Source organism: Palaemon carinicauda, chromosome 1 (genome assembly GCF_036898095.1).
Source record: "Palaemon carinicauda isolate YSFRI2023 chromosome 1, ASM3689809v2, whole genome shotgun sequence".
Classification (NCBI taxonomy): domain Eukaryota; kingdom Metazoa; phylum Arthropoda; class Malacostraca; order Decapoda; family Palaemonidae; genus Palaemon; species Palaemon carinicauda.
The window spans coordinates 118,433,810-118,458,032 of record NC_090725.1 but is presented as its reverse complement, the minus strand read 5'-3'; the positions used below and the strand labels follow the sequence as shown (position 1 = coordinate 118,458,032).

At 35.7% G+C, this 24,223-nt stretch overlaps 1 protein-coding gene across 1 annotated transcript in view; it reads left to right on the top strand.

The window, feature by feature from the left end:
• The window catches only part of Nab2 (Nuclear polyadenosine RNA-binding 2), a 379,140-nt gene that overhangs the window by 308,199 nt on the left and 46,718 nt on the right, over window positions 1-24,223 (top strand). Inside the window, exon 14 of the mRNA XM_068384339.1 lies at window positions 21,248-21,341. Within this exon, the coding sequence (XP_068240440.1) occupies window positions 21,248-21,341 (94 nt within the window). The remainder of the gene's footprint in view (window positions 1-21,247; window positions 21,342-24,223) is intronic.

Sequence of the window (24,223 nt, the reverse complement as noted above, 5' to 3'; positions counted from 1 at the left end):
GCAGCACATTAAATAGTCGCTGCATTATCGATGCTGGTGCGTAGTGGATTAATGTCCTGTGCGCCTTTCTCAGTTTACCTGGAATGCTTTTTGGCACTATTAATCTACCTCTGCTTGCTCTTTCTGATACTTTAAGCTCCATGATGTTTTCAGCAATTCCTTCTATTTGCTTCCATGCTTGTATTATCATGTAGCGTTCTCTTCTCCTTTCTAGACTGTATAGTTTTAAAAATTGCAGTCTTTCCCAGTAATCAAGGTCCTTAACTTCTTCTATTCTAGCAGTATAGGACCTTTGTACACTCTCTATTTGCGCAATATCCTTTTGGTAGTGTGGGTACCATATCACATTGCAGTACTCGAGTGTACTACGCACATAAGTTTTGTAAAGCATAATCATGTGTTCAGCTTTTCTTGTTTTAAAGTGTCTGAATAACATTCCCATTTTTGCTTTACATTTAGCCAACAGTGTTGCTATTTGGTCGTTGCATAACATATTCCTATTTAAAATTACACCAAGGTCTTTAATTGCTTCCTTGTTTGTGATTGTCTCATTATTAGGTCCCCTGTATGCATACACCATTCCTTCTCTGTTTCCATAATTTATTGATTCGAATTTATCGGAGTTAAATACCATCCTATTTATCTCCGCCCATTCATATATTTTGTTTAGATCTCTTTGTAGTGAGTTCCTATCTTCATCACAAGTAATTTCTCTACTTATTCTTGTGTCATCGGCGAAACTTCTCACTACGGAGTTTTCAACATCACAGGCTATGTCTGAGATCATAATAACAAATAGCAGTGCAGCTAATACCGTACCTTGGGGCACACCAGATATTACCTGGGCTTCATCTGATTTCTCGTCATTTGCAACCACTATCTGTTTTCTGTTTTGCAGGAATTCTTTTACCCATTTTCCTATCTTTCCCACAATATTATGCTTTCTCATTTTTTTCTCCAATATGTTATGGTCTACCTTGTCAAAGGCTTTTGCAAAATCTAGATAGATCACATCTGTGTCTTTTTCATTTATCATATTATTGTATATGTTTTCATAGTGAGCTATCAGTTGGGTCTGTGTACTTTTTCCAGGTACGAAACCGTGTTGACCCATATTAAACAAATTATTTTTGACCAAATGGTTCATTATTTTCTTTTTTATTACCCTCTCATACACTTTCATAATATGTGATGTTAGACTAACAGGTCTATAATTGCTTGCCTCTAGTCTTGATCCACTTTTGAAGATAGGGGTTATATAAGCTAATTTATGTTTAACATATATCTCGCTCATATCTATACTCTGTCTTAGCAGTATTGCAAGTGGCTTCGCGATAGTGTTTGCAGTTTTTTTTAACAAAATCGCTGGAACTCCATCTGGTCCGGCTGCCGATCCATTTTTAATTTCGTTTATAGCCGTGACAATATCTGCTTCATTAATATCTATATCCGTTAGATATTCAACATTTTCTTCTCTCATTTCTGTTTCATTATTCTCATTCGCAATTCTTGGCGTGAACTCACTCTTATATTTTTCTGCTAATATGTTGCATATTTCCTTTTTTTCATTCGTTAGCCGTCCTTCAATTCTTAGAGGGCCTATTTCTATTCTCCTTTTATTCATCTTTTTTGCATAGAAGTAAAGTACTTTGGGGTTTCTTTTTATATTTTGAAGTGTCCTTTCTTCTAAGTCCCTTTTTTCATTTTCTTTCGACTGTATAATCTTTTGTTCTGCATTTTCTATCTTACATTTTATTTCCCTCATTTTCCACACATTTTTTTCTTTTGCAAGATTTTTCTTCCACTTTTTAATTTTCTGAAATAAGATCCTTCTGTCTCTTGGTATGCACGTCTTTTGTTTATTGTTTTTTTTCGGTACATATTTTTCAACAATTTTCTCCAGTATTTTGTACAGTATATCCATATTTACCTGTATATTATCACTTATAAATACATTTTTCCATTCTTTATTCAGTTCTTCATTTATTTCTGACCATTTTATATTCTTACTGTAAAAGTTATATTTTCCATATCCTTCCCAAAGTTTTGTGCTTTTATTAATTCTGTGATCACTTGCTTTGGAATGAACTATCAATTCTATGACATTGTGGTCTGAAATTCCCGTGTTATACACTATTATTTCTTTAACATAATTCACCTCATTCACAAATACTAGATCTAGGACATTTTCCTTTCTTGTTGGAATGTGGTTTATTTGTTGCATATTATGTTCTAATAGCATATCTTGAAGCTTTTCAAATTGCCTCTTATCTTCTGCGCTACTATTACTATCTTTTTTATATGTATACATACAACCACTTTCTTCTATCCGTTCTTTCCAATCCACGAAAGGAAAGTTAAAATCTCCGGATAGGAGTATATTCCAGTCTTTATGGTTTCTACATATATCATCTATTTTTTCTATTATTATGTCAAACTCCTTAGTGTTTGGGGGTCTGTAAACTACAATATTCATTAGTTTTTCAAATTCAAATTCTACCGCAATCAATTCACATTCTGTGTTGCTGTATTTTTCACATACTTTTCCTTGATTTATGTCTCTTCCATATATTGCGGTTCCCCCTTGATTCCTATTTTTTCTGTCTGATCTATAAGTTTGGAAACCCTTTATCTGGTCATCACTGCCAGTCTCTTGGGAATACCATGTTTCACTTATATTTAATATATCTATTTTTTCAATTTGGGTTAGTTCTTCTAAGAACTCTATTTTCCTTTTAGAGTTACTCGTGACTAAACCCTGTGCATTCATTACTATTATGGTTTGTGTTTCATCCCCATTATTTAATATTGGTAATAATATGGATTCTCCCATGCTTCCTTCCTGTTCTGATATGATGTTCTTTTCTTCATTTCCCGGAATTCTGCCATTAAAAAATCCAACTTTTCTATTATATTTGCTCTTTCGCCTTCATATTTATTTGTGTGTGTATACCTGCAACTGTCCCCATATCTGCACCAACCCCTGGCATTATAGATGCATTCTTTGTAGTTGGGCTCTAAATGTGCAGGTTTGGGTTGAAAGGCTTCATATCTTGGGGCTCTTGGTTCAAAGCGCGGTATATACACGGCCTGCTTTTTTGTTTCTTTTTTTGTTTCTTTTTTGCTTTCATTTTTCTTTTCAGTTTGCTGAGTTTTCTTACTTTCATTCATGGTTGCAGGATGCATATATCGACATTTTTTGTTGTAAATGCATCCTTTTCCTTCTTTTAGGTTTTTGCATATTTTTGGATGGAGATCTCTGCATTCGTCTCCATATCCGTCTAAATACGCACATTTACCATATATTTCATAATTATGGCATATCTTTGGATGCTTGTAGTAGCATCTTTCGCCAAATCTGCAATTCCCTCTTTTCAGCATATTGCAGACTATATCCTTCTTTTCTATTTTTTCTTGTTCTTGCTCTTCCCTAAAATTATGTAGGTCCGGGTAGAGTCTCTTGGGTCTATTATTTGTTTCCATCTGGTAATTTATTTCTTCATAAGTATGTTGTTGGATGGCATCATAGGTTATATCAATGATTTCTTCTGCATCCTTACACATATCCTGTTCATTGTTCTCTTCTTCTTCTTTTTCTTCTTCTTCTTCTTCTGTTTCTTCTTCTTCCTCTTCTTTATCTTCAACTATTTGCAGATTTAGTCTCGACTTAATTATATTTTCTATCCAGACTAAGCATGTTGAGCAGAATACCTTTGTGTCTTTATTTTTTATTTTTTGCTGTATTTCAGCACATGTGGGATGTGTTGGGACATGACAGGCATCACATTTTCTAATCAATTGTTGAGGATTATTAATGGAACAGGAATGTGGGAAAATACTAAGCAAAATAATACGAAGAAAAACAATGTAAGACTATTTAAACTGAAAGGAATAGGCCGAACTATATTACGAAAGGAAAAAACAAACTACGCCTACGAGTCAGAAGGGATCGTTTTTCCGCCAGGCCGCTACAGGCTGTTCTTTTACCTCCCCATAAGTTTTCACAAATATCGGGTTTTATTAATTCCATGTTTTTGGTAAGTTCTGGTATTCAAAGAAAGTTTATAATAACATGTTTAACTTATGCTGAGTGTAATCTATCCCAATTTGTGTTAAAATATGTGAAAAATTACAAAATTACAAAGCGTGCATCCGAAAACAAGCTGCTGTCGTTGACTTCGGCGGATTGTGTTATTAAATCTAGACTTACCAAGACGAGTCTTTATAATATATTTATTTTTTCACATTGTTTATTGACAAAACATATATATGATGGAAAAATATAGGTTAATAAATAAGTTTCGATTCACATTACTTGGTAATCATTCGAGAACAATGAAGGTGTTCGGACAAAAATACTTCCGACCAATCAGGTATCAGGAACCTTTCCGAGCTAAAAGGGCACCCCTGTGAGTCAAGTGCAAATATGCACCGCTATAAAAAATAGACTATAGTGAACATTTTCTAGGCATGGCTGCTGTCTAGGGTAGGCTAGCCTAAGCCAATGCTGATGAAAAACACAAAAGAAACACCAAGGAATGATGGGGGGGGGGGGATACCATATACATACCACAATTTAGAATGATGCAATAACATATTCCTAAAGTAAATGACCAAATAGGTAATAATAATTTCTGAGAGTTTGACGACATGATAAATGGCACTGAAAGCCTTCTGGCTTCAGAACAAAAAAAGCATGCAACATGATGAAAGAAAGTGGGTGGAGACGCGAAATTCTCCAACACACGAAAGGGTTGATACTCAGCTTAGTAGATGAGGAAGAAGTTGAAGCATCCATGATCAAAAAACACTTGGAAAGCTAAGAAACTAGCAGAAACTCTCCAAGCTAGCAGCAAAGATGGCGCTGCGAAAGGGGAATGTTTCAATAGAAAGTGTGTTAGTAGTAGCACATCTTTGAGATCAGGAATTGTAACGGCTCTCTTGCCCACATTTCCTACCCTATCCCTCATCCATCAAAGCAAGGTTAACTCTATTTGGGGAAGGATAACCATGGCTTGTTATTAACTTGTCCTTGATTTATACACGATATCTCTCGGGATATTTGCTTCAAAGGTCAGAACTCTGTTGATCCCCCCTAAGGTAAAATTTCTCTGGTATATCATTCGCAGAAATATCCTAAGTAGAAGCTGCCAATGAGGAACTTCCATCAGGATGACATGACTCGAGCCCAAAAAGGATACTGTATTAGCTCGAATTCTTGAGTAAATATTTAGAAAAAATTTCTCAGTATATTTCTCAGACAAAGGTATTTTAACCTCATCATTCAACCCCCACATTAAAAAAGAGCCTTGCCTTTGCTGAGCCAGTGAATGTCTGTGTGCATAATTAATTCTTAGTGAGGAGCTTCAAATATTTTTCCATATATGCAGTCCTTAAGGTACGAACATCCGATTTGCGAACTTTCAGATTTACAAACGCAAATTACCGCAAGTCAAAAATTATTTCAAACTCTCTGGAGTTATAATTTTGAAATAAGCGCCCCTCCCGACTTGGTCCTGAGGCTGCCGCCACCACCACCAAGGCCATTCAGCACCGACCTGCTTTATTAAAAATCAATGGTGTTTATTATTGCGATCATTGTAGCTGTTTCAGTGTATTACCTCCGCTGCATTTTTACCTCATTTATGTAAATTGCAATAACATTAACTATGGCTGAAGATTAGTGGTGATAGTGGTAGTAGTGTAAAGAAATGAGAAAGTAGCCAATATAGAGAAACTAGATCGCGGTGAAAAGATGGCAAATATTGCGGATTCATTCCATGTAAATTGTTCAACAATTGGCACAATTTATAAGATGACACCGATTTATGTGATGACATCGAATTATCCAAGGTGCTAGCTAACTCGTCTCCCTTCATTATATCTCCGTCACCGCAGGAAAATGGTTTGAAGATATATTTTATAGTTTTTTTTTTTATTTTTATCTAATAATTACATTACAATACACTCTACTCTGTGTTTGACTGAATTGTAAAATATATAAGAGAGAGAGAGAGAGAGAGAGAGAGAGAGAGAGAGAGAGCTAGTTAGTTAATTAGCTAGTTAGCTAGTACAAGGAGTTACAAGGATTTTGGATGTCTCAAAGACTTTTTAGTCCATACGTGGAAATTCCATTTGCTCTTTGGTCGCGCATTAGATTGAGCATTTAGAGAGTTCTTATGATCTTGTCTAACTTATTCTTGAACTCATTTACTGTGTTACTGTTTACTACATCCTCTGAAAGTCTGTTCCAAGTATTTTCTATTTTGTATGTAAAGAAATTGCCACATTGAGTAGTGTATCTTTTCAATTCCAGTTGGTATCTGTTACCTCTGGACTGATTTCTGCTATGCTATTTGTTGTAATCTATATTTGTTATTTGTTCCAACACGGAAACTTAACTCGAACTACTTTCTTAGGATACCTGGAATCTCCTCTCGTCCAACCAGAGTTTTGTGTAGTTTACCCTACTTCCGTTTTCTGTGAGGGCTAACCTCAGGCGGAAGGATACGTGCCCTGAGGCTAGGCCTGGGTCAGGGAGCGTGCTAGCTCGAGTCTCGACCCTCAGTAAGTTTTCTGGTCGCGTCGCGATATCATCTCAAACGTTGAGTTTGTAGATCAAATAAGTTCAAACGTTCCATCTTCTGTCTATATCCGAATTGTCTTGGAACTAGTTTGGTGACCCTAGCTTGTACTGCTTCCAGTCTATCCATATCCTTCAGAATACTTGAAACCCAGAATTGGGGAGGGAGAGAGAGAGAGAGAGAGAGAGAGAGAGAGAGAGAGAGAGAGAGAGAGAGAGAGAGAGAGTGTTTGTGTGTGTGTGTGTGTGTGTGTGTTTAGACCATCCCCGGAGACTCCATTTGCTCTTTGGTAGAGTGATTTAGTTTAATCCTTTAGAAAGTTCTTATGATCTTGTCTAAATTGCTCTGGAATGGGTTTACCGTCTTACTTTTTACTACATCGCCTGGAAGTTTATTCCAAGTATTTGCTATTTTGTATGTAAAGAAATTGCCACATTGAGTGGTGGTGTATCTTTTCAATTCCAGTTTGTATCCATTAACTCTGGACTGATTTGTGCTAAGGGTGAATAGATTGTTTTAATCTACCTTTGTTATTCTTTTAAGAATTTTGAAGGCCTCTACTAACTGTCCCCTTAGTCGTCGAGTGTGTAGATCAAATAAGTTGAAACGTTCCATCTTCCGTCTATATTTAAATTGCCTTATTGTTGGAGCTAGGTTGGTGGCCTATCTTGTATGCTTCCAGTCTATCTATATCCTTCTGAATACCTGGAGCCCAGAATTTAACTCCGTATTCTAGGTGGGTTCTTACTAGTGAAGTGTACAGCTGTAGTACAGTATCATTGTTTCTGTATTTGAATTGACTATTTATGTAACTTATTAGTTTTTGTGCTTTCTTTTCAGCCTTTATGCTCTTTTTGGTAAATTTCGAATCCTTGCGTATAATAATAAGATCTTCCTCCTGGTCCATGCTTTTTATTTCATTACCCAGCAGTGAGTAATCTGATTGTGGGTTTCTGTAACCTATGTGCATGACTGTACATTTCCTACGGTTGGAAGGTATTTACCATTTTCTGGACCATTCTCCTAGCTTCATTAGATCCTCTATTAAGGCTTTTATGTCTTCTGAGTTCGCGGCACATATGCCAAGTTTAGTATCATCGGGAAATTTGGTTATTCTACTAGTTAATCCTAGATATATGTCGTTAATGTAGATTAGAAATAGCAATGGGCCAAGGACGGCTCCTTGATGTACTCCACTTGTAACAGTTGCCCACTGTGAAGCATCTCCATTGATTACAACTCTCTGTTTTCTGTTTGTTAGCCAATCTTTGATCCATCCAGCTGGGTTGTCAATTATGCCTAGTGCTCTAATATTGACCATTGATTTTTTTAAGGAACTTTGTCACAAGCATTTTGAAAGTCTAGGTATATGATGTCTATTGCCTTGCTTTTGTCATAATTGCTAAACATGTTGTGGAACAATTCCAAAAGATTTGTCACACATCAATTCACTTGTCTAAAACTGTGTTGGCTGTCTATCAGAAGATTGTATTTCTCTATATGTTCTACTATTGAATATACTATAATCGATTAAAACATTTTGCAAGTTACTGTAGTTAGATGCACAGGTCTGCAGTTGCTAGGTTCTTCTTTTGGTCCGTTCTTGTAGATTGGAGGAACATTGCCGAGTTTACATCCTTGTGGTGCCTTTCTTTCTTGGGCTTGTCATTCGGAACATTTTTTAAATGTGTGGGATTATATCTTCTAGTTCTATGATCTCTCTTGGATGAATATCATCTAGACCTGGTACCTTAGACTTACTGAGTCTTTATATTTTCTTTTCAACATCATCCATTGTAAAGGTGATAACAATGATTGTGGCCCTTCATATTTGATAGCTGGTTCGGGGAGGATCGTTGCTTCTTCCCTAGTGATTACAGTTGTGAAATATGCATCCCTCAGTTCGGCTTCTTCTAAATAATTTGTTATAAGATTACCTTCCGAGTTTCTTAATGGGCTAATGTTGATTTTGATAGGTTTTCTACTGTTAACATATGCAAAAAATTCTTTTGGGTTCTCTTTATTGATATTGGCCTTTCTAACTAGTTTATCTACTTTTTGGCTTAACTTCTTGTGCTTGGAAATTTTATGAATTGAAGGCTGTGGATCCATTGATTTATGTTTGCTGTCTCTACTTGAACCACTTAGGTTGTGGAGGTTCATTTGTTAAGATTTTTCTATGCAGTATACATTTAGCCCTATTTTTCTTTATATATTTCTACAAAGGAGGCCCATTGTACAGTATATCTATGTTCCCTGTTTTGTCATATTCTAAATTCTTGGTTAAATCCTTCAGTTTTATCTTGTTACTCTGTCTGTAGGCAAGCATGGTCACTTTTGCCAATATTATCGCCTATTGAAACACTGGATACTAAATTTTCTTCTGTTGTTAGTACAATATCTAGTATGTTGTTTCCCCTTGTTGGTTTTTTGACCCAGTGATGGAGAAATTCATGGTTGACAAATTCTAGTAGCCTATGTCTCTGATGTAGAATTCATAGTATCCCAGTTTACAGGTGCATTGAAGTCTCTCATTAGGACAGCTAGCTTATTGTTAACTTCATGTCCAAGTCGTCTATACAGCTCTTCGTCTTGTTCTTGTGTTTGATGTGGTGGTGTGTATATTACTAGAATGGACATGTTTATTTTTTGTATTGTATTGATCTTTGCACCTGTCGCTTCAAATTTGGTTTCTAATTTAATTTCTAAGCGGTTTAAGTGATTCTTAACATAGGGCATTACCCCTCCACCTGTTTTGATAAGGCGATCCTTATTGAGAAGCTTGAAACCTCTTAAACAGAGAGAGAGAGAGAGAGAGAGAGAGAGAGAGAGAGAGAGAGAGAGAGAGAGAGAGAGTATTTCCATTTGCTGTTTGGTAGAGTGATTTATTTTAAGCATTTAGAGAGTTCTTATGAGCTTGCCTAACTTATTCTTGAACTTATTTACCATGTTACTGTTTATTACATTCGCTGTAAGTTTATTCCAAGTGTTTGATATTTGGTATGTAAAGAAATGGCCTCATTGAATGGTGTATTTTTATAATTCCGGTCTGTGAACATTATCTCTGGACTGATTTGTACTAACGTGAATAGGCTGTTGTAATCTACAATTTCTATGCCTATAAGAATTTTGAATGCCTCTATTAACTGTCCCTTAGTTTTTGAGTTGGTTGATCGAATAACTTGAAACGTTTCATCCTCCGTTTATATCCAAATTGCCTTATTGTTGGAACTAGTTTGGTGATCCTAGCTTGTACGGCTTCCAGTCTATCTACTGTATATCTTTTTGAATACTTGGAGCCCAGAATTGTACTCCGTGTTGTGGATGGGGTCTTACTAGTGATGTGTACAGCTGTGGCACAGTGTCTTTATGTATTTGAATTGTCTCTTTTATGTAGCCTATTATTTTTTGTGCTTTCTTTTCAGCCTTTATGCTCTGTATGGTGAACTTCAAATCCTTGCTGATAATAATACCGAGATCTTCCTCCTGGTCCACACTTTCTATTTCATTACCCAGCAATGAGTAATCTGATTGTGGGTTACTATAACTATGTGCATGACTTTATATTTCCCACAGTTGAAAGGCATTTTCCATTTTCTGGACCATTCTCCTAGCTTCATTAGATCCTCTCTTTCTTCTGAGTTCGTTACATTTATGCCTAGTTTAGTGCTGTTGGCAAATTTGGTTATTCTACTAGTTAATCCTAGACTATGTCGTTAATGTAGATCAGAAATGACAATGGGCCAAGGACAGCTCCTGGAGGTACTCCACTTGTAACAGTTATTCAATCTGAAGCTTCTCTCTGTTTTCTGTTTGTTTGCCAATCTTCGATCCATTTCGCTGGTTCGTCAATGATGCCTGTCACTCTAATTTTGACGAGTAATTTTATTTGAGGAATTTTGTCAAAAGCCTTTTGTAAGTCTAGTATATGATGTCTATTGCCCTGCTTTTGTCATAAATGCTAAACATGTGGGAAAATTCTAAAAGATTTGTCACACATGATCTGTTTTGTCTAAAACCATGTCGGCTGTCTGTCAGAGGATTGTTTTTCTCTATATGTTCTACTATTGAATTTACTATAATTTGTTCAAAAATTTTGTAAGGCACTGAAGTTAGACACATGAGTCTGTAATTGCCAGGTTCTTCTTTTGGTCCCTTCCTGTAGATTGGAAGGACATTGCCTAGTTTACATCCATATGGTGCCTTTCTTTCGTTGGCTGTCTTTCAGACCATTTTGTAATATTTTGGGGTTATCTCTTCTTCTAGATCTATAATATCTCTTGGATGAATATCAATTGGACCTGGTGCCTTAGGCTTACTGAGTCCTTTTATTTTCTTTTTGACATCATCCCTGGTAAAAATTATTCTATTCAATGGTTGTGGCCCTTCATATTTGATAGCTGGTTCAGGGAGGGTTGTTGATTCTTCTCTAGTGAATACAGTTGTGAAATATGCATTCATCAGTTCAGCTTTTTCCAAATCATTTGTTATAAGATTACCCTCTGAGTCTCTTAATAAGCTAATATTATTTTTGATAGGTTTTTTACTGTCTACTTATGCAAAAAGTTTATTTTGGGTTTTCCTTACTAGCTTAAGCCACTCTTTTCTCTTCATTGATCTTGGCCTTTCTAGTATATCTACTTTTCAACTTAACTTCTTGTGCTTGGAAATTTCATGAATTGAAGGCTGTGGACCCGTTGATTTATGTTGCCTGCCTCTGCTTCTGATTGCATTGGCGATTTCTCTGTTGAACCACTTAGATTGTGGTGAAATATTTCTGTGCAGTATACATTTAGCCCTTTTTCTTTATATATTGCTGCAAAGGAGTCACATTGTGTATCGATGTTCCCTGTTTCGTAGTAATCTAAATTCTTGGTGTATTCATTCAGTTTTACCTAGTTACAATGTCTCTAGTCTAGCTTTTTTATAATTTTTCTTTCTTTCACATGAGAAATATTTACCTGAAATCTATCTATTCTGTGGTCACTTTTGCCAATAATTTTGCCCACGGAAATACTGGATACTAAATTTTCTTCTATTGTTAGCACAGTATCTAGTATGTTGTTTCCCCTTGTTGGTTTATTAAGCCACTTTTGGGGGAATTCATTGTTGACAAATTCTAGTAGCCTATGTCCCTCTGTGTTTGATGTAGAATTCATAGTATACCAGTTGACTGGTGCATTGAAGTCTCCCATGAGGACAGCTAGCTTATTGTTTACTTCTTGTCCAAGTTGTCTATACAGGTCTTCGTCCTGTTCTTGTGTTTGATGTGGTGGTGTGTATATTATTAGTATGGCCATGTTTTTTCTGATGGTGTTGATATTTGCACCTATCACTTCACATTCAGTTTTTAATTTAATTTTTGTGGGGTTTAAGTGATTTTTAACATAGAGCATTATCCTTCCACCTTTTTTGGTAAGGTGATCTTTCTTGAAAAGCTTGAAACCTGGAATTTCGTATTATCTGATAAAATCCTTTGTTTTTTCTTGAATCCAGGTCTCGGTAATGCCTATTACATCTAGTTCCTCACTAGCTATCATTGGCCTGAAATTTTCCATTTTGTTTCTAACTGAGAGAGAGAGAGAGAGAGAGAGAGAGAGAGAGAGAGAGAGAGTGTGTGTGTGTGTGTGTTTATGTGTGTGTGTGCACGCATGCAATGCTTTATTATGTTAAGTTGTCTTTTCTCATTTACAGCAAACCACTTCATATTCTAAATCAGATGTATTGACTGTTGTGCTGTGAATTTTAACCAGCGGTGTATTAAAGTACTAATTTACAAACTAATATTTCAGTATTGTGAACTATGGCAACAGAAATGGATATCCTCAATGCTGATGCAATAAATTTCTGATTTCTTAGCAACAACGCAATTTTCAGTAGGGTATTTTATTGTTCACTTTACCTAATATTTATAGTAATATGTACTGTACTATATATTTTACTAAACTGTGTGTTTTTGTGTGATGTAGATGTTCACTACCTGAGAGAGAGAGAGAGAGAGAGAGAGAGAGAGAGAGAGAGAAATCCTGCTTGTTCGTCTCAGCTTTTCATGTCTTTCTCTCTAGTCTCTTTAGTATAAGCATACTGTATATATTCATTAGTACTGACGTAAGCGTCATGTCTCTGAAATTATTGCCATCAGTCAGATCACCTTTAATTGCCATTTTCACAAACACTTCTAGCTGCCATTCATCAGGTTTTGGCTCTTCTACAAAATAATCTTTTTGATATTCTGGGAGTCACATCATTTTTGGCCAATATCATTTCAGTAGTTATTCCATCGTATCCAGGCACTTTCCAGATCTTTAGTTTTAAAATGACAACTTCAACTTCAAACACACTGAATTCATTCATGGGCACATCAAGGTCTTCCTCAACTTTAGGTATATCAATCAACTTATTCTCTTCATATCCTCTATCCATGACCTCTCTAAAGTGTTCCATTCAATGTTGCCTTTCTTCATCTTTTGTTGTTATAACAGATCCATCCCTCTTTTAAAGGGTATATGCTTCTTTGCCCCAATAGATATTTTATTAATAATTCAATTAGCAATTCTTACACCATAGCGCCTGTATTCATAACTTCGTCAGCCTTATCTGCTTTCCTGTTTAGATACTCTCTCCAGTCATTCATGGCTTTTCTTTTTACTTTACTATCAATATTGGAATCTTGAGCATGCTCTATCTTGTAATTTTCATTACCTTCTCAAAAACTTTCTACAATCAATTTCTGTCTTTGTCTCCTTTTCATAGTATCCCAAGTAACTTTTGATATATATATATATATATATATGCATTATATATATATATATATATGTGTGTGTGTGTGTATGTATGTATATATATATATATATATATGGAAGAGAGAGAGAGAGAGAGAGAGAGAGAGAGAGAGAACGCCTAGCTTGTGTTTACGAATACCAAAGATTTTTCAGTCTGGTCATAATATATTTCCAAATTAACATCGATCCTTTTTGTCAACAAGTTGTTCGTGAGAATGGCATACCAAATAACACAATGTATATACCATATAATTATAAATTAGAATCATTATAATGATAGAATTAAGATCTGGAGAAATTATACTGAATATACTGTACTGTATGTTCATCCATAATTTTTCGTGGTTCCCCTACCATCACAACCCTTACAGCTCTAGCAAGTACTTCCCTGGCTTACCGTTATCCTCCCCCTTCCCGTTGCCCTCCCCCCTAACAACCAAACTCTTCTTCACCTGAAATTCTGGAATCTATAGAAATAGGAGGTGACAGAGGGAGACTGGAGACGACAGGACATTTGCTTTTGACTGTATAGTATACAGTAATATTACTACAGTACAGGTTAACACTACCTACTCTAAGTGTTCAGTGTTTTCCTGTAGACGACTGGTAGCCTACGCGTTTTCTTGAAGCATGACCAACTTATGAGTCGTATCTTTCGCAGTATGTAATATCTATACCTTTTTAAACAAATACAGCTTATTTTATAAACTAATAATATATCTGGACAGTAATTGTTTCTTTTAAATAAACAAACCAACAGCTGATCTCTCTCTCTCTCTCTCTCTCTCTCTCTCTCTCCATAGCTTAAAATACCCAATTTCGTTTCGGAAGTCTTATTGCATTCTTGAAAATTACACACTTCAAATAGTTAAGGGGACCGTCCGCTATGGTGTTTGACATAACTAGAAAATGTCGAAAATCGTTTTATTTTTTCTATTTATACAGAAGCATATTATACTTGTTCTTCAGATGTTTCAGCCAATTATTTTTACAAATAATGAAGATGGAGCGGTCTTTAAATGACGACGTTATCCTTACTGCATCGTCTGCATGACTGAGTTTGACAGAATCGTCTTTTATGTATTTATTTTTGCATATATATATATATATATATATACTGTATATAGCATTTTTTTTTTACTTATGTTTCGAAATCTCCGTCTGGCAGATGGAAGGCATTGGTAGTGGTAGAGGGTAGGCTAACGCAAACTACGATCTATAAGAAGACCAGCCAGAGTTTCCAAAGACGTATAGAAGTTATATGGAAGTGTGTTTGTTTACTTTCAGTTTGTATGCACATTGTGTTTTCACAACATCCTCGTGAACTTTACAGCAAGGACATTGTTACCTAAGGTCAAAGAAAGAACTAAAAGTAAGCAGAAAGCAACAAGAAAAGAACCAAGAAGAGAGGGAAACAAGAAAAAGAGTACAATGGGGGAACATTCTAACTAAAACTCTGGTAACAATGAGAGGCCGCTGGCAACTCATGACTTGTCTTGATTTTATTAAGAAAAAAGCAAAAATTCATAGCAAATCTTTGGGAGCTCACAACTCAATAACATACCTATTCACACTTAAGTACATTTATTGTTCTATTTTAGAGAGACAGATATAATTGAAAAGAGGAATAAAAATCCCACAATTTTCTGTAACAGAATTTTGATTTTCCTTTTTCTCTTTTTTCATGATTATTTTATGTCTAGACGAAGAAAATTAAGAAAAATTTAAGAAAAAAAGAAAAAGGAAAACAGAAAATTTGTCAAACAGAATTATTCAATTTATAAAGTTCTGATGGTATGATCTTCAATACAATTGTGTCATATTAGTGGAGAAAAATGTGCTTAACATTTTTTCAAAACCATGATTTTTTCTAATAAATCAATTTTTTTTTTTATGAAATGACTTGAAAATTTTATATGATGATGGTATTTTTATGTCTAAAAAATATATAGAAATGTTGTATTTTGAATCATTAGAAAAACAAATGCAGATCAGAGCAGACAGTCCCCTTACTTGTGCTTTAATTAAACATTCATGTACTTTTGTTTTAAATTTTGTGTGTATTACAAGGATCGAAGTATTTTGGGTGCTGTGATCAGATCAGCTGATACACATACGAATCAATAACAAAGAGTATTGTTTATACTATTTCTTAACTTATTCAAAACATCTATTATATATAGTTAATATAGTATTACATAAGTACCGATATGTTATAAGCTATCATAATTTTCATATAATACATTTGTATAACTCCCATTAAAGTATTAGTTTTCTCTCTCATTTAATATCAGGGTGCCAGAAAACTTCAAATCTCTCTCTCTCTCTCTCTCTCTCTCTCTCTCTCTCTCTCATAGCAATACATCTACATCACTTAAAACACACAGAGTGTAGTCAAATACATTACATTTTACTGTAAATATTAGGTAAAGGAAATGATTAAATAGCCTACTGTAAATTATGTTTTACACTATGATATCAGAAATGGGTCGCATCGGAATTGATGTGATCTATTTCTGTTATCATAGTGTACACTACCGAAATATTTGTTTGTAAATTAGTACCGTAATGCACGGCTGGGTAAAGTATACAGTATAACACAGTAAATAAATTTGATTTAGAATATGGAATGGTTTACTTTACTGTACATACGAGAAGACTATTTGTCATGATAAAACATTGCATATCTGTACATCTACTTATGCCTGTGGTCTCTCTCTCTCTCTCTCTCTCTCTCTCTCTCTCTCTCTACAACAAATGAAATCTTTGTTTCTTTGCAAAGTATTGAATACTCACTGACGGAGCTGTAATAAATAATTTCGTAAGATTTATAATCAAGCACCACAGCTAAAATCTGTAAAATAACGAGCATCGGCAACATGAATGAAACCTCGGTTAACGTTTTGCGATTCAACTAACAGTACAAGAAAATAAAATAGAGAAGTATTTCAAATAAAATTATTGAAATTAGTATGCTAATTGGAAAATATAGATCAAGTAATAATTGTTTCTTTTAGTAACTATGAAATAGCCTGTGGTAGCATGCCTTAATTATAAGAGAGTTATTTGATCCGAAAATTGAGGTTGACGTCGGACCACTCAGGTGATCAGCTGTTTTGAATATAAATAATGCATGAGGTACAATTCGTTGTTTTTAATTATGAATACGATACTAAAATGTGATATTACATGTATTATTATTGGATACGGGTGAGTGAAACATCAGTTTAATTAAAATCGGGTTTATTTCAAATATAATTGTAATTTTTTACCACAGTAAATAGATATACACTGTACAGAGAGAGCTAGGACCAGCTGGGTTTAGAGATAAGTAGTGGCGCGCAGAGCTCCCAGTGTAAAGGAGCTCGGGCCATTTGAAATCATCGCCCAGCTTGAATTTTGTTGCGATTTTTATGAGAATTTTTATTCCATAGGTAATGCATTGTTCTTGGCCGTAAAAATACGAAACCACTAAGAAAGAGCCCGCAAGAAAAGAGGGCTGATTGTACATTATTGTGATGAATAGTGGTTTTGTAGGTACAATAAAGTAAACCATTTCAAATTATAAATAAATTTTTTTTACTGTGTTGTAATGTATACTTTACTCAGCAGTGCATTACAGTACTAATTTACAAACAAATATTTTAGTATTGTACACTAACGCATAAGAAATGGTTAAAAACGTATGTTACATTATTTCATTGTTTACTTTACCTAATATTTACATACTTTACCTAATATTTGCTGTAAAAAGTAATGTAATATATATGCATATGATTGCACAGTGTGTGATTTGAAAGAGAGAGCAAGTTTGTGTGTGTCCATATGTGTCGCGCCTCAGCTGATTACGTTTTTGGTGACAAATCAAATCAATACAAATGGCAGCCAACACACTACTCCTTTAGTCCAAACAACAGCAAATAATTAAACTCTTATCAAAAGCATTCATTAAGCAGATAAATATAGTAAGTTTTTAGCATAATATTGGGTAACCTTCTTTACATTTCTTTAAAACGTAGACACTATAGTAGTAGACAAACCTAGTGTGTTCATACAGCCACTTGTATGTTTCTTTTTTATAACATACTTTATATTATTATAGACAGTAATGTAAGGTAATAAAGTAAGTTAAACATCAATTGTAATAATTTTATATTAATTTTATATGAAAGGAGACTGGAGTATTTGCTGACTTCTAAAAATTATAGGCATCTGAGTTATGCTATGCATACCCTGGGCCAAAATTCAACCCTATGGACACTTGTACAGAAAGGATTTACTAAAAATTCGACCTAAGAATGGTTTCTCGCTCCCTACTGTTTTCGTTGGTTTGCCATTGTCTGTAATCTCTTTTTGAGCGACGTTGCAATCAATAGGTCTATCAGCTTCACAATGACATTGAGAACATAAGCACTTCTTCAAGTTGGGCTTGACTGCATAGTACATCAATATATATGAAGCAATGAGAATGAACAATATTGGAAAATAGTCTGGAAAATGAGAAATTAATAGTTTTGTGATTGTCATCCATACATGGGGCTCCATCTCTAGCAAGGTATATAATCTTCTTGAAATCAGCCTTAGCCCTGCTAATTCCGTTATTCCCATGCAATATTATTTAAAGTTTTTGAATGTCTTTTTTCTAAACATCTGAATAGGTATGCTGAAGGTAATAATCTATTTCCTATTTTGTAATTTGGCGCTCGAAAGGGCCTTGGAACACCTGATTCCCTTCCTATAATTTCCAATATCAAGGTCCATCAAGCATGTTGATATTTTGTGGGACTGAAAAGCTAAACAAGTTAATTAAGTCTCAGGAAACAGAAATGAGGAAGATTGAGTTTCTCATTACCCTGCTTACTGTCAAACACATCAGCCAAAAGGGTTGCCTTTCCCTTTGGACAATAAGCAACAGAGCTATCTGGTTTAAGTAAAGGAGTGCTGGTTCAAGAGTAGCACATTGTTCAGGTTCCTGGGTTACACCAGAAAGAGTTTCTTTCATGGTCAAATTGTATTCTCTAGTTGAAGCATAAACTCTCTGAGTAACAGCTCTTAGCTGAATATAGTTATTCCAAGTCTAATCTGATGTTACTCTTCCAAATATGATAAGCCTCTTTTTTCTCCAAATAAGCACTTCTACAATTACCAGTGATCTAGGGTTTGTCTTTCACTCTGTATTTTAACACATGAGAAGTGATACCCCTATTAATTATGTTGACCAGATTATCATTCAAGAAAACAATAGGCTCATGACGTTTATAGAACTGTGACTAATTCAAATGAAAAAGATCACTCAGAATGCCATCTCAGTCTGGTTGAGATTTAATATATATCTTACATGAGTATGACTCATCAGTGACAGGCTGCTCAATCTTAATTACTAATTAAACCAAGGCATGATTAGCCTCCCAACTAGAGAACTAACCTTACTTGGTATAACACCAGAGGAGTCGGTGTATATGAGGTCCAAGGAGTTACCAGATTTGTGAATAGCTTCACTTATGATTTTGTCACAGCATGATTTACAGGCAAAGTCCAAAGCTCATAAGCCAGTAGGAGAAACAAAATTTAACTCCTTCCTATGGTAAGCGTTGAAATCACGAACCGGCACAAAAGAGGCCTTTCTATCATATTGTATTTTGGCCATAGTGGTAAGAAACAATCTAATAAAGAATCATCTGAGTCTGGATTCCTATGGATGGAACACAAATAAAAGTGGTTATGCCTCCCACAGACTTTTACTGACCTAAATCTCATTACAGTCACATTCATATTCAGACTTAATACATTGCCATTCCCCTAGCTCTAGGAATGGCATCCCGTTTTAAAATTATTGGTTTTTAAAACCTGGAATAAGCAGCTCAAACTAGTGCCTCATTCTGAGCATAGTAAAATATCATACTGTCTGGAGAAACTGTAAGGTCTCTAATACATGTGGTAGAGTCTAGGATGCACATATCTCAGATTTTGCTCAATATCTCAAGAGAGAACAGGAATCAAAAGCAATAAAAATTATTATCATACCTAAAAACAAGCTTTAACATTTAAGGGGGCCAGCCTGAATGCCAATATATGGGGGTATAGGAAGTAAAACACAAAATCCTAAAAAATTTCACTGGGCTTCGTATGGCAATGGAGAATGCGTATATAGAATATTTTGTCAAAAATCCTCTTACATACATAGTTACAGGGTAATTAGTAAAAGTAACTCAATAAACCATAAACATTGTTCCCTTCAAGAAAATGCAGTATTTCTTATGTTATCATAAATTTTGATAATTATTACATTTCAATGTAAAAAGAAATTATGAACAATGGCATCTGTATAACTTCCACGAGTCGCAGACAATGTAATTTACACCCTTTGCACTTCAAGTCCCACTACAAACATCAGAGAGAGTACGTGTCTAAGTTTGACTTCTTGACATTCACTGATTTTTACGTTTGTTTTTCTCGTTTTCGACAAGAATGTTATCATTTTAAAGAGGAAAAAACAGTTTCAACATCTTGCTAACATTAATAAGAAGAAAATTTGCTCTATTAAGAGTTCAGAAGAGGGTAATATTGGTAGTACACACACACACACGGTTCAGAAGAGGGTAATATTGGTAGTACACATACACACACACACACACACACACACAGAGAGAGAGAGAGAGAGAGAGAGAGAGAGAGAGAGAGAGAGAGAGAGAGAGAGAGAGAGAGAGAGAGAGAGAGTTCCCTGAAACAAGCAAAAGAAGAAAAATATTGAGCTAAAGGGTCTTCGTTTATGAGTAAATTAGGATAAATAACTTTGTTTTCATTTATCCATATCCAAAAAGGAACATAAAATTCATAATAATCAGGATTTATTAATATTGTCTTTGTAAAAATACAAGAAAAACTTTGAACGCCCTCTGACGTTCACTCATTTTTACGTTTGTTTTTCTCATTTATTGCAAGAATTTTATCATTTCAAAGAGGAAAAGACAATTTCAACATCTGGCTAACATAAGGAAGAAGAATATTCTCTATTAAGAGTTCGGAAGAAGGTAATATCGGTAGTGCTGAGACAGAGTGAGAGAGTGTTGTGGATAGAGGAGCGGCTGCCTTGCCTCACAGGAGCCAAAAGAAGCAAGATATTGAGAAAAAGGATCTTCATTTTTTATTAAATTATGATGAATAACTTTGTTTTCTTTTATTAATACCCAAAAAAGTACTTAAAATTAATAATAATCATGATTTAATATTTTCTTTGCAAAAATACAAAAAAAAAAAAAAAAAATTGAACACATATCTCAAAACTATACTTGTTTGTTGTTGTTTGTAAAGATTGCCTGGCCCTTTTGGCCAGACACGGGCTTTTGCAATCTTGCAGCCCGTATACTTATTGACCTTCAAATTCAATAGTCTCCCTTAATTTTGAAAATATAGCATTAGAATTTGGTATGTAACTTAGAAATTAATGATAAAATAATGAAATGAAGCCTTATTTTCAATTTTTGTTTCATATTTTTTTTCTTAATTTTGTTCCTTTATTTATAGGGTTAATTTTTTTACCATAATGAAAAAATTGATATCTGGCAAAAAAAAAAAAAAAAAAAAAAAAAAAAACATTATTGGAGGTCTATATCAGGTCTATGTAGGTAGTAATCTCAGATGTTAGTAATAATTATCAAGGGATGAGATAGAATTTGAAAAACACTAATTTTGAGGATAAATTGCCCTGGCGTCACAAAACCGAAGGTCCGAGGCAAAAATCCTATGCAGTTTGGAGTAGGAGCTGTAATATTTTTTGTTATGTGCAATTGTCATTCAAGGCTTATTTTCCTTAAACCTTCAAAATTTAGTAGCTCTTTTATACTGGATGTAGACCTAATAGTATTATTTTGAAATTTTTAGGAACAAAAAAACCAGAAACTGAACGTTGCAAGTTTTGGCCAACCTGTAAATCCGGAGATTCATGCACATATCATCACCCGTCTGTTGCTTGCAAGTAAGTAAAAATTGACATTAATTAATCTTGAAATTTTCTTGATGGAGGAGGGTCCCATCTTATATTAAAGTTGTCTTACTGCATCTACCCTTAAGGAAATGGTGTAGAAACACATTAGTTTCTGTATTTAGTACCTAGTTATAAAAGAAAAAACAGTCACAGAAAGCTATTGATAAAGAAATGCAGTTATTGATATTGATTGATACAACTTCTGAAATGCCTCTTGTTAAATTCTTACTTCTGTGAGACAATTTCCATGTGAATATTAGTGTACCTAATATAAGTTTTATATATATATATATATATATATATATATATATATATATATATATATAAAATGTGTGTGTATGTATGTAGTACTTATACACACTCAAAATATATATATATATATATATATATATATATATATATATATGCAGAAGAACCACAGGGAAAATGAGAATACGAAATATATGCTAAGTCCTGACTAGTTTCGTGATACTTCTTCAGAGGACTGATTTATTGAGAGAGGTTTCTTTACATTTTATAGGGAAAGTAAACATACGAACATACATATAGAGAATTAGAGAACAATGACACTCCCAAACTAGCTACCTGGGCTGAGGTCAGGTGTTAACTGGGCGGAGATCCAACCTCATTAGACACCTGCCAAAAAGGGTCATTTCTGGTGGCGGGTAAATTCTTGTTTTTGACTTTCAGTACAATTTATTTATATGAAAACACGGTAGCCTTATATTTATAAATACATAAGAAAAACCATTTGTATATGTAAAACACATCTATATATAAATATATAAAAAAGTCATATACATATGTATACACAGACAGGTATTCATACACAAACATGCATAATATATACATACATATACATACGTGTACATATACAGACATACATAGACTTACATATAAATTCTTTTTTACACATGATTAACATGTATACATATATATATATATATATATATACATATATATACACACATACATATACATCCCCTTACCTGTCAAAGTCTCTTCACTTAAGTTTTCGGCCACATCGGTTACGGATCTACTGATGCACTATTGGCTGTTAACTTGAGATATTTTGTGAAGCAAGAACTTGTTGTGGGATGATGGACTTTGCACCCAGTGATTTTGTTAAACCGGCTGTAATTCCACACTCTGTGTTCTTTGCTTAGGCATGATTGTTGTCAGGCATCTCCATGTGCCGAGTGTAGTTCGTTGACTCCTTGCGGTTGCAGATGCATGCCTCGAGGGGGGGGGGAAGAGAGCTTTGTTTCTTGCTCGCGTTAATAGGGTACTTCTTTTCCTGGAGAGTGTGTGGCAAGAGCAAGGAGCTCTTGGTTGTACGACAGCGGATTTCAGGTGCTGGTTGTGTATTGTTTGCCTTTCTTATCAGAAGTTGAAGGCTTATCTCCGTTTGTACTACCATAACGACGAGTTGACCCAAGAGGGTTTAGGCCTCCTTAGGTCATTCAGGTAGGCTCCCCAGTGTCAGTGTTCACATTGGTTCCCATCCCTAGGGACCCTGAGGCTGAGGGCATGTTCCCAGGTGGCAGGGTAGGGTGTGACTGACCATTCCTTTCTCCTCCTCCCATGTGCCTCTTCCTGTCTATTGTGCCTGGGGGGTCTGGGGCTTCCACTCCCTGAAGTGTGACTTCTATCCCTGTGACAGCTGTTTCCCAAGTGTTGTAGTTCATTTTTGAGTATCCCCAGTGGGGCTACCTTTGTGACGTGTTGTTCTCTGGGTTTCTCAAACTTCGACTCCTCTGCTTGCAGAGCCTAAGCAAGGGTTGGAAAGGAAGAAACGTAGGCATTCTTATTCCTTCTCTGACTTCTCTTCCTCGTCATCCTCTTTGGTTCCCTCTTTGGCTTGTCAGCTGTAGTCGGAAGTAAGAGCTCATTCAACACCACCTCTTGGAGGGGTTCCCATCCCCATGGAAAGGGAACCATGGCCCTGCGTATTACCCCCCACCCCCAAGGCTTATGCGCAGGATTGAGACCGAGGCCATGAGCCTGCCCCGCTTCGGTTTATGACTATTAATTCTTCTAAGATAAAGTGGAGGAAGATTCAATATTAATTCCTTTAAAAGGGGTGAGTGGCTTCTGAGTGTCTCCCAACCCTATGGAGAGGGAGCCACGACCCAGTATTTCAGTTCCCTGGGGCTGAATCATGGGGTTCAGACCCATGACCCTGTGAAGTGGCCTTGAGCCTCATGGCTGGGCTTGTGTATCCTACTAACCGGGTAACTAGGTAGGACTGTTTATAGTTCTGTGTTTAGGCTCCTCAGAGCCTTGTATTTCAGCCTTGAACCTCAGCCCCAAGAAGTCAGGCTTTGTCCCTGACTACCTAGGTAACTAAGTGGCACTGGTTACGACTTTGTGTTTAAGCCCTCCGGGGCCAATTCACTGGTCCGATGCATGAATTCGTGGCCATGACCCTGTGTCAAGGCCTTGGACCTTGGACCCATGAAGCAGGACTGTGTCCTCGACTACCTTGGTAGCCATGGGTCATGTTTAGGCCCTCCAGGGCTTATGTATGGTTGCTATGTCACTGCATCGAGCCTCTGCCCCACTAAAGCCGGGCTCAGGTTTCTACCCTATTATCCAGTTAGAACTGGCATTTTGGTTCCATGTTCATCCCCTCGCGGCTGATACACATGGCTGGGGGCTGTGATTCTGGGTAGTGGCTTTGAGCCTCAGTCCCACTGGGGCTGCAGCTCTGGTCTCTTGACTACCTCGGTATCTAAGCTGGATAGTATTATGAACCTGCGCTTCCTCCTCCATTGGCTGTTTCGTGGGGATGGAGTCGTGATCCCGTGACACGGTTCAGGTCCCTGTCTACCTAGGTATTCTAGTGGGACAAGTGTTATGGCTCCATATTT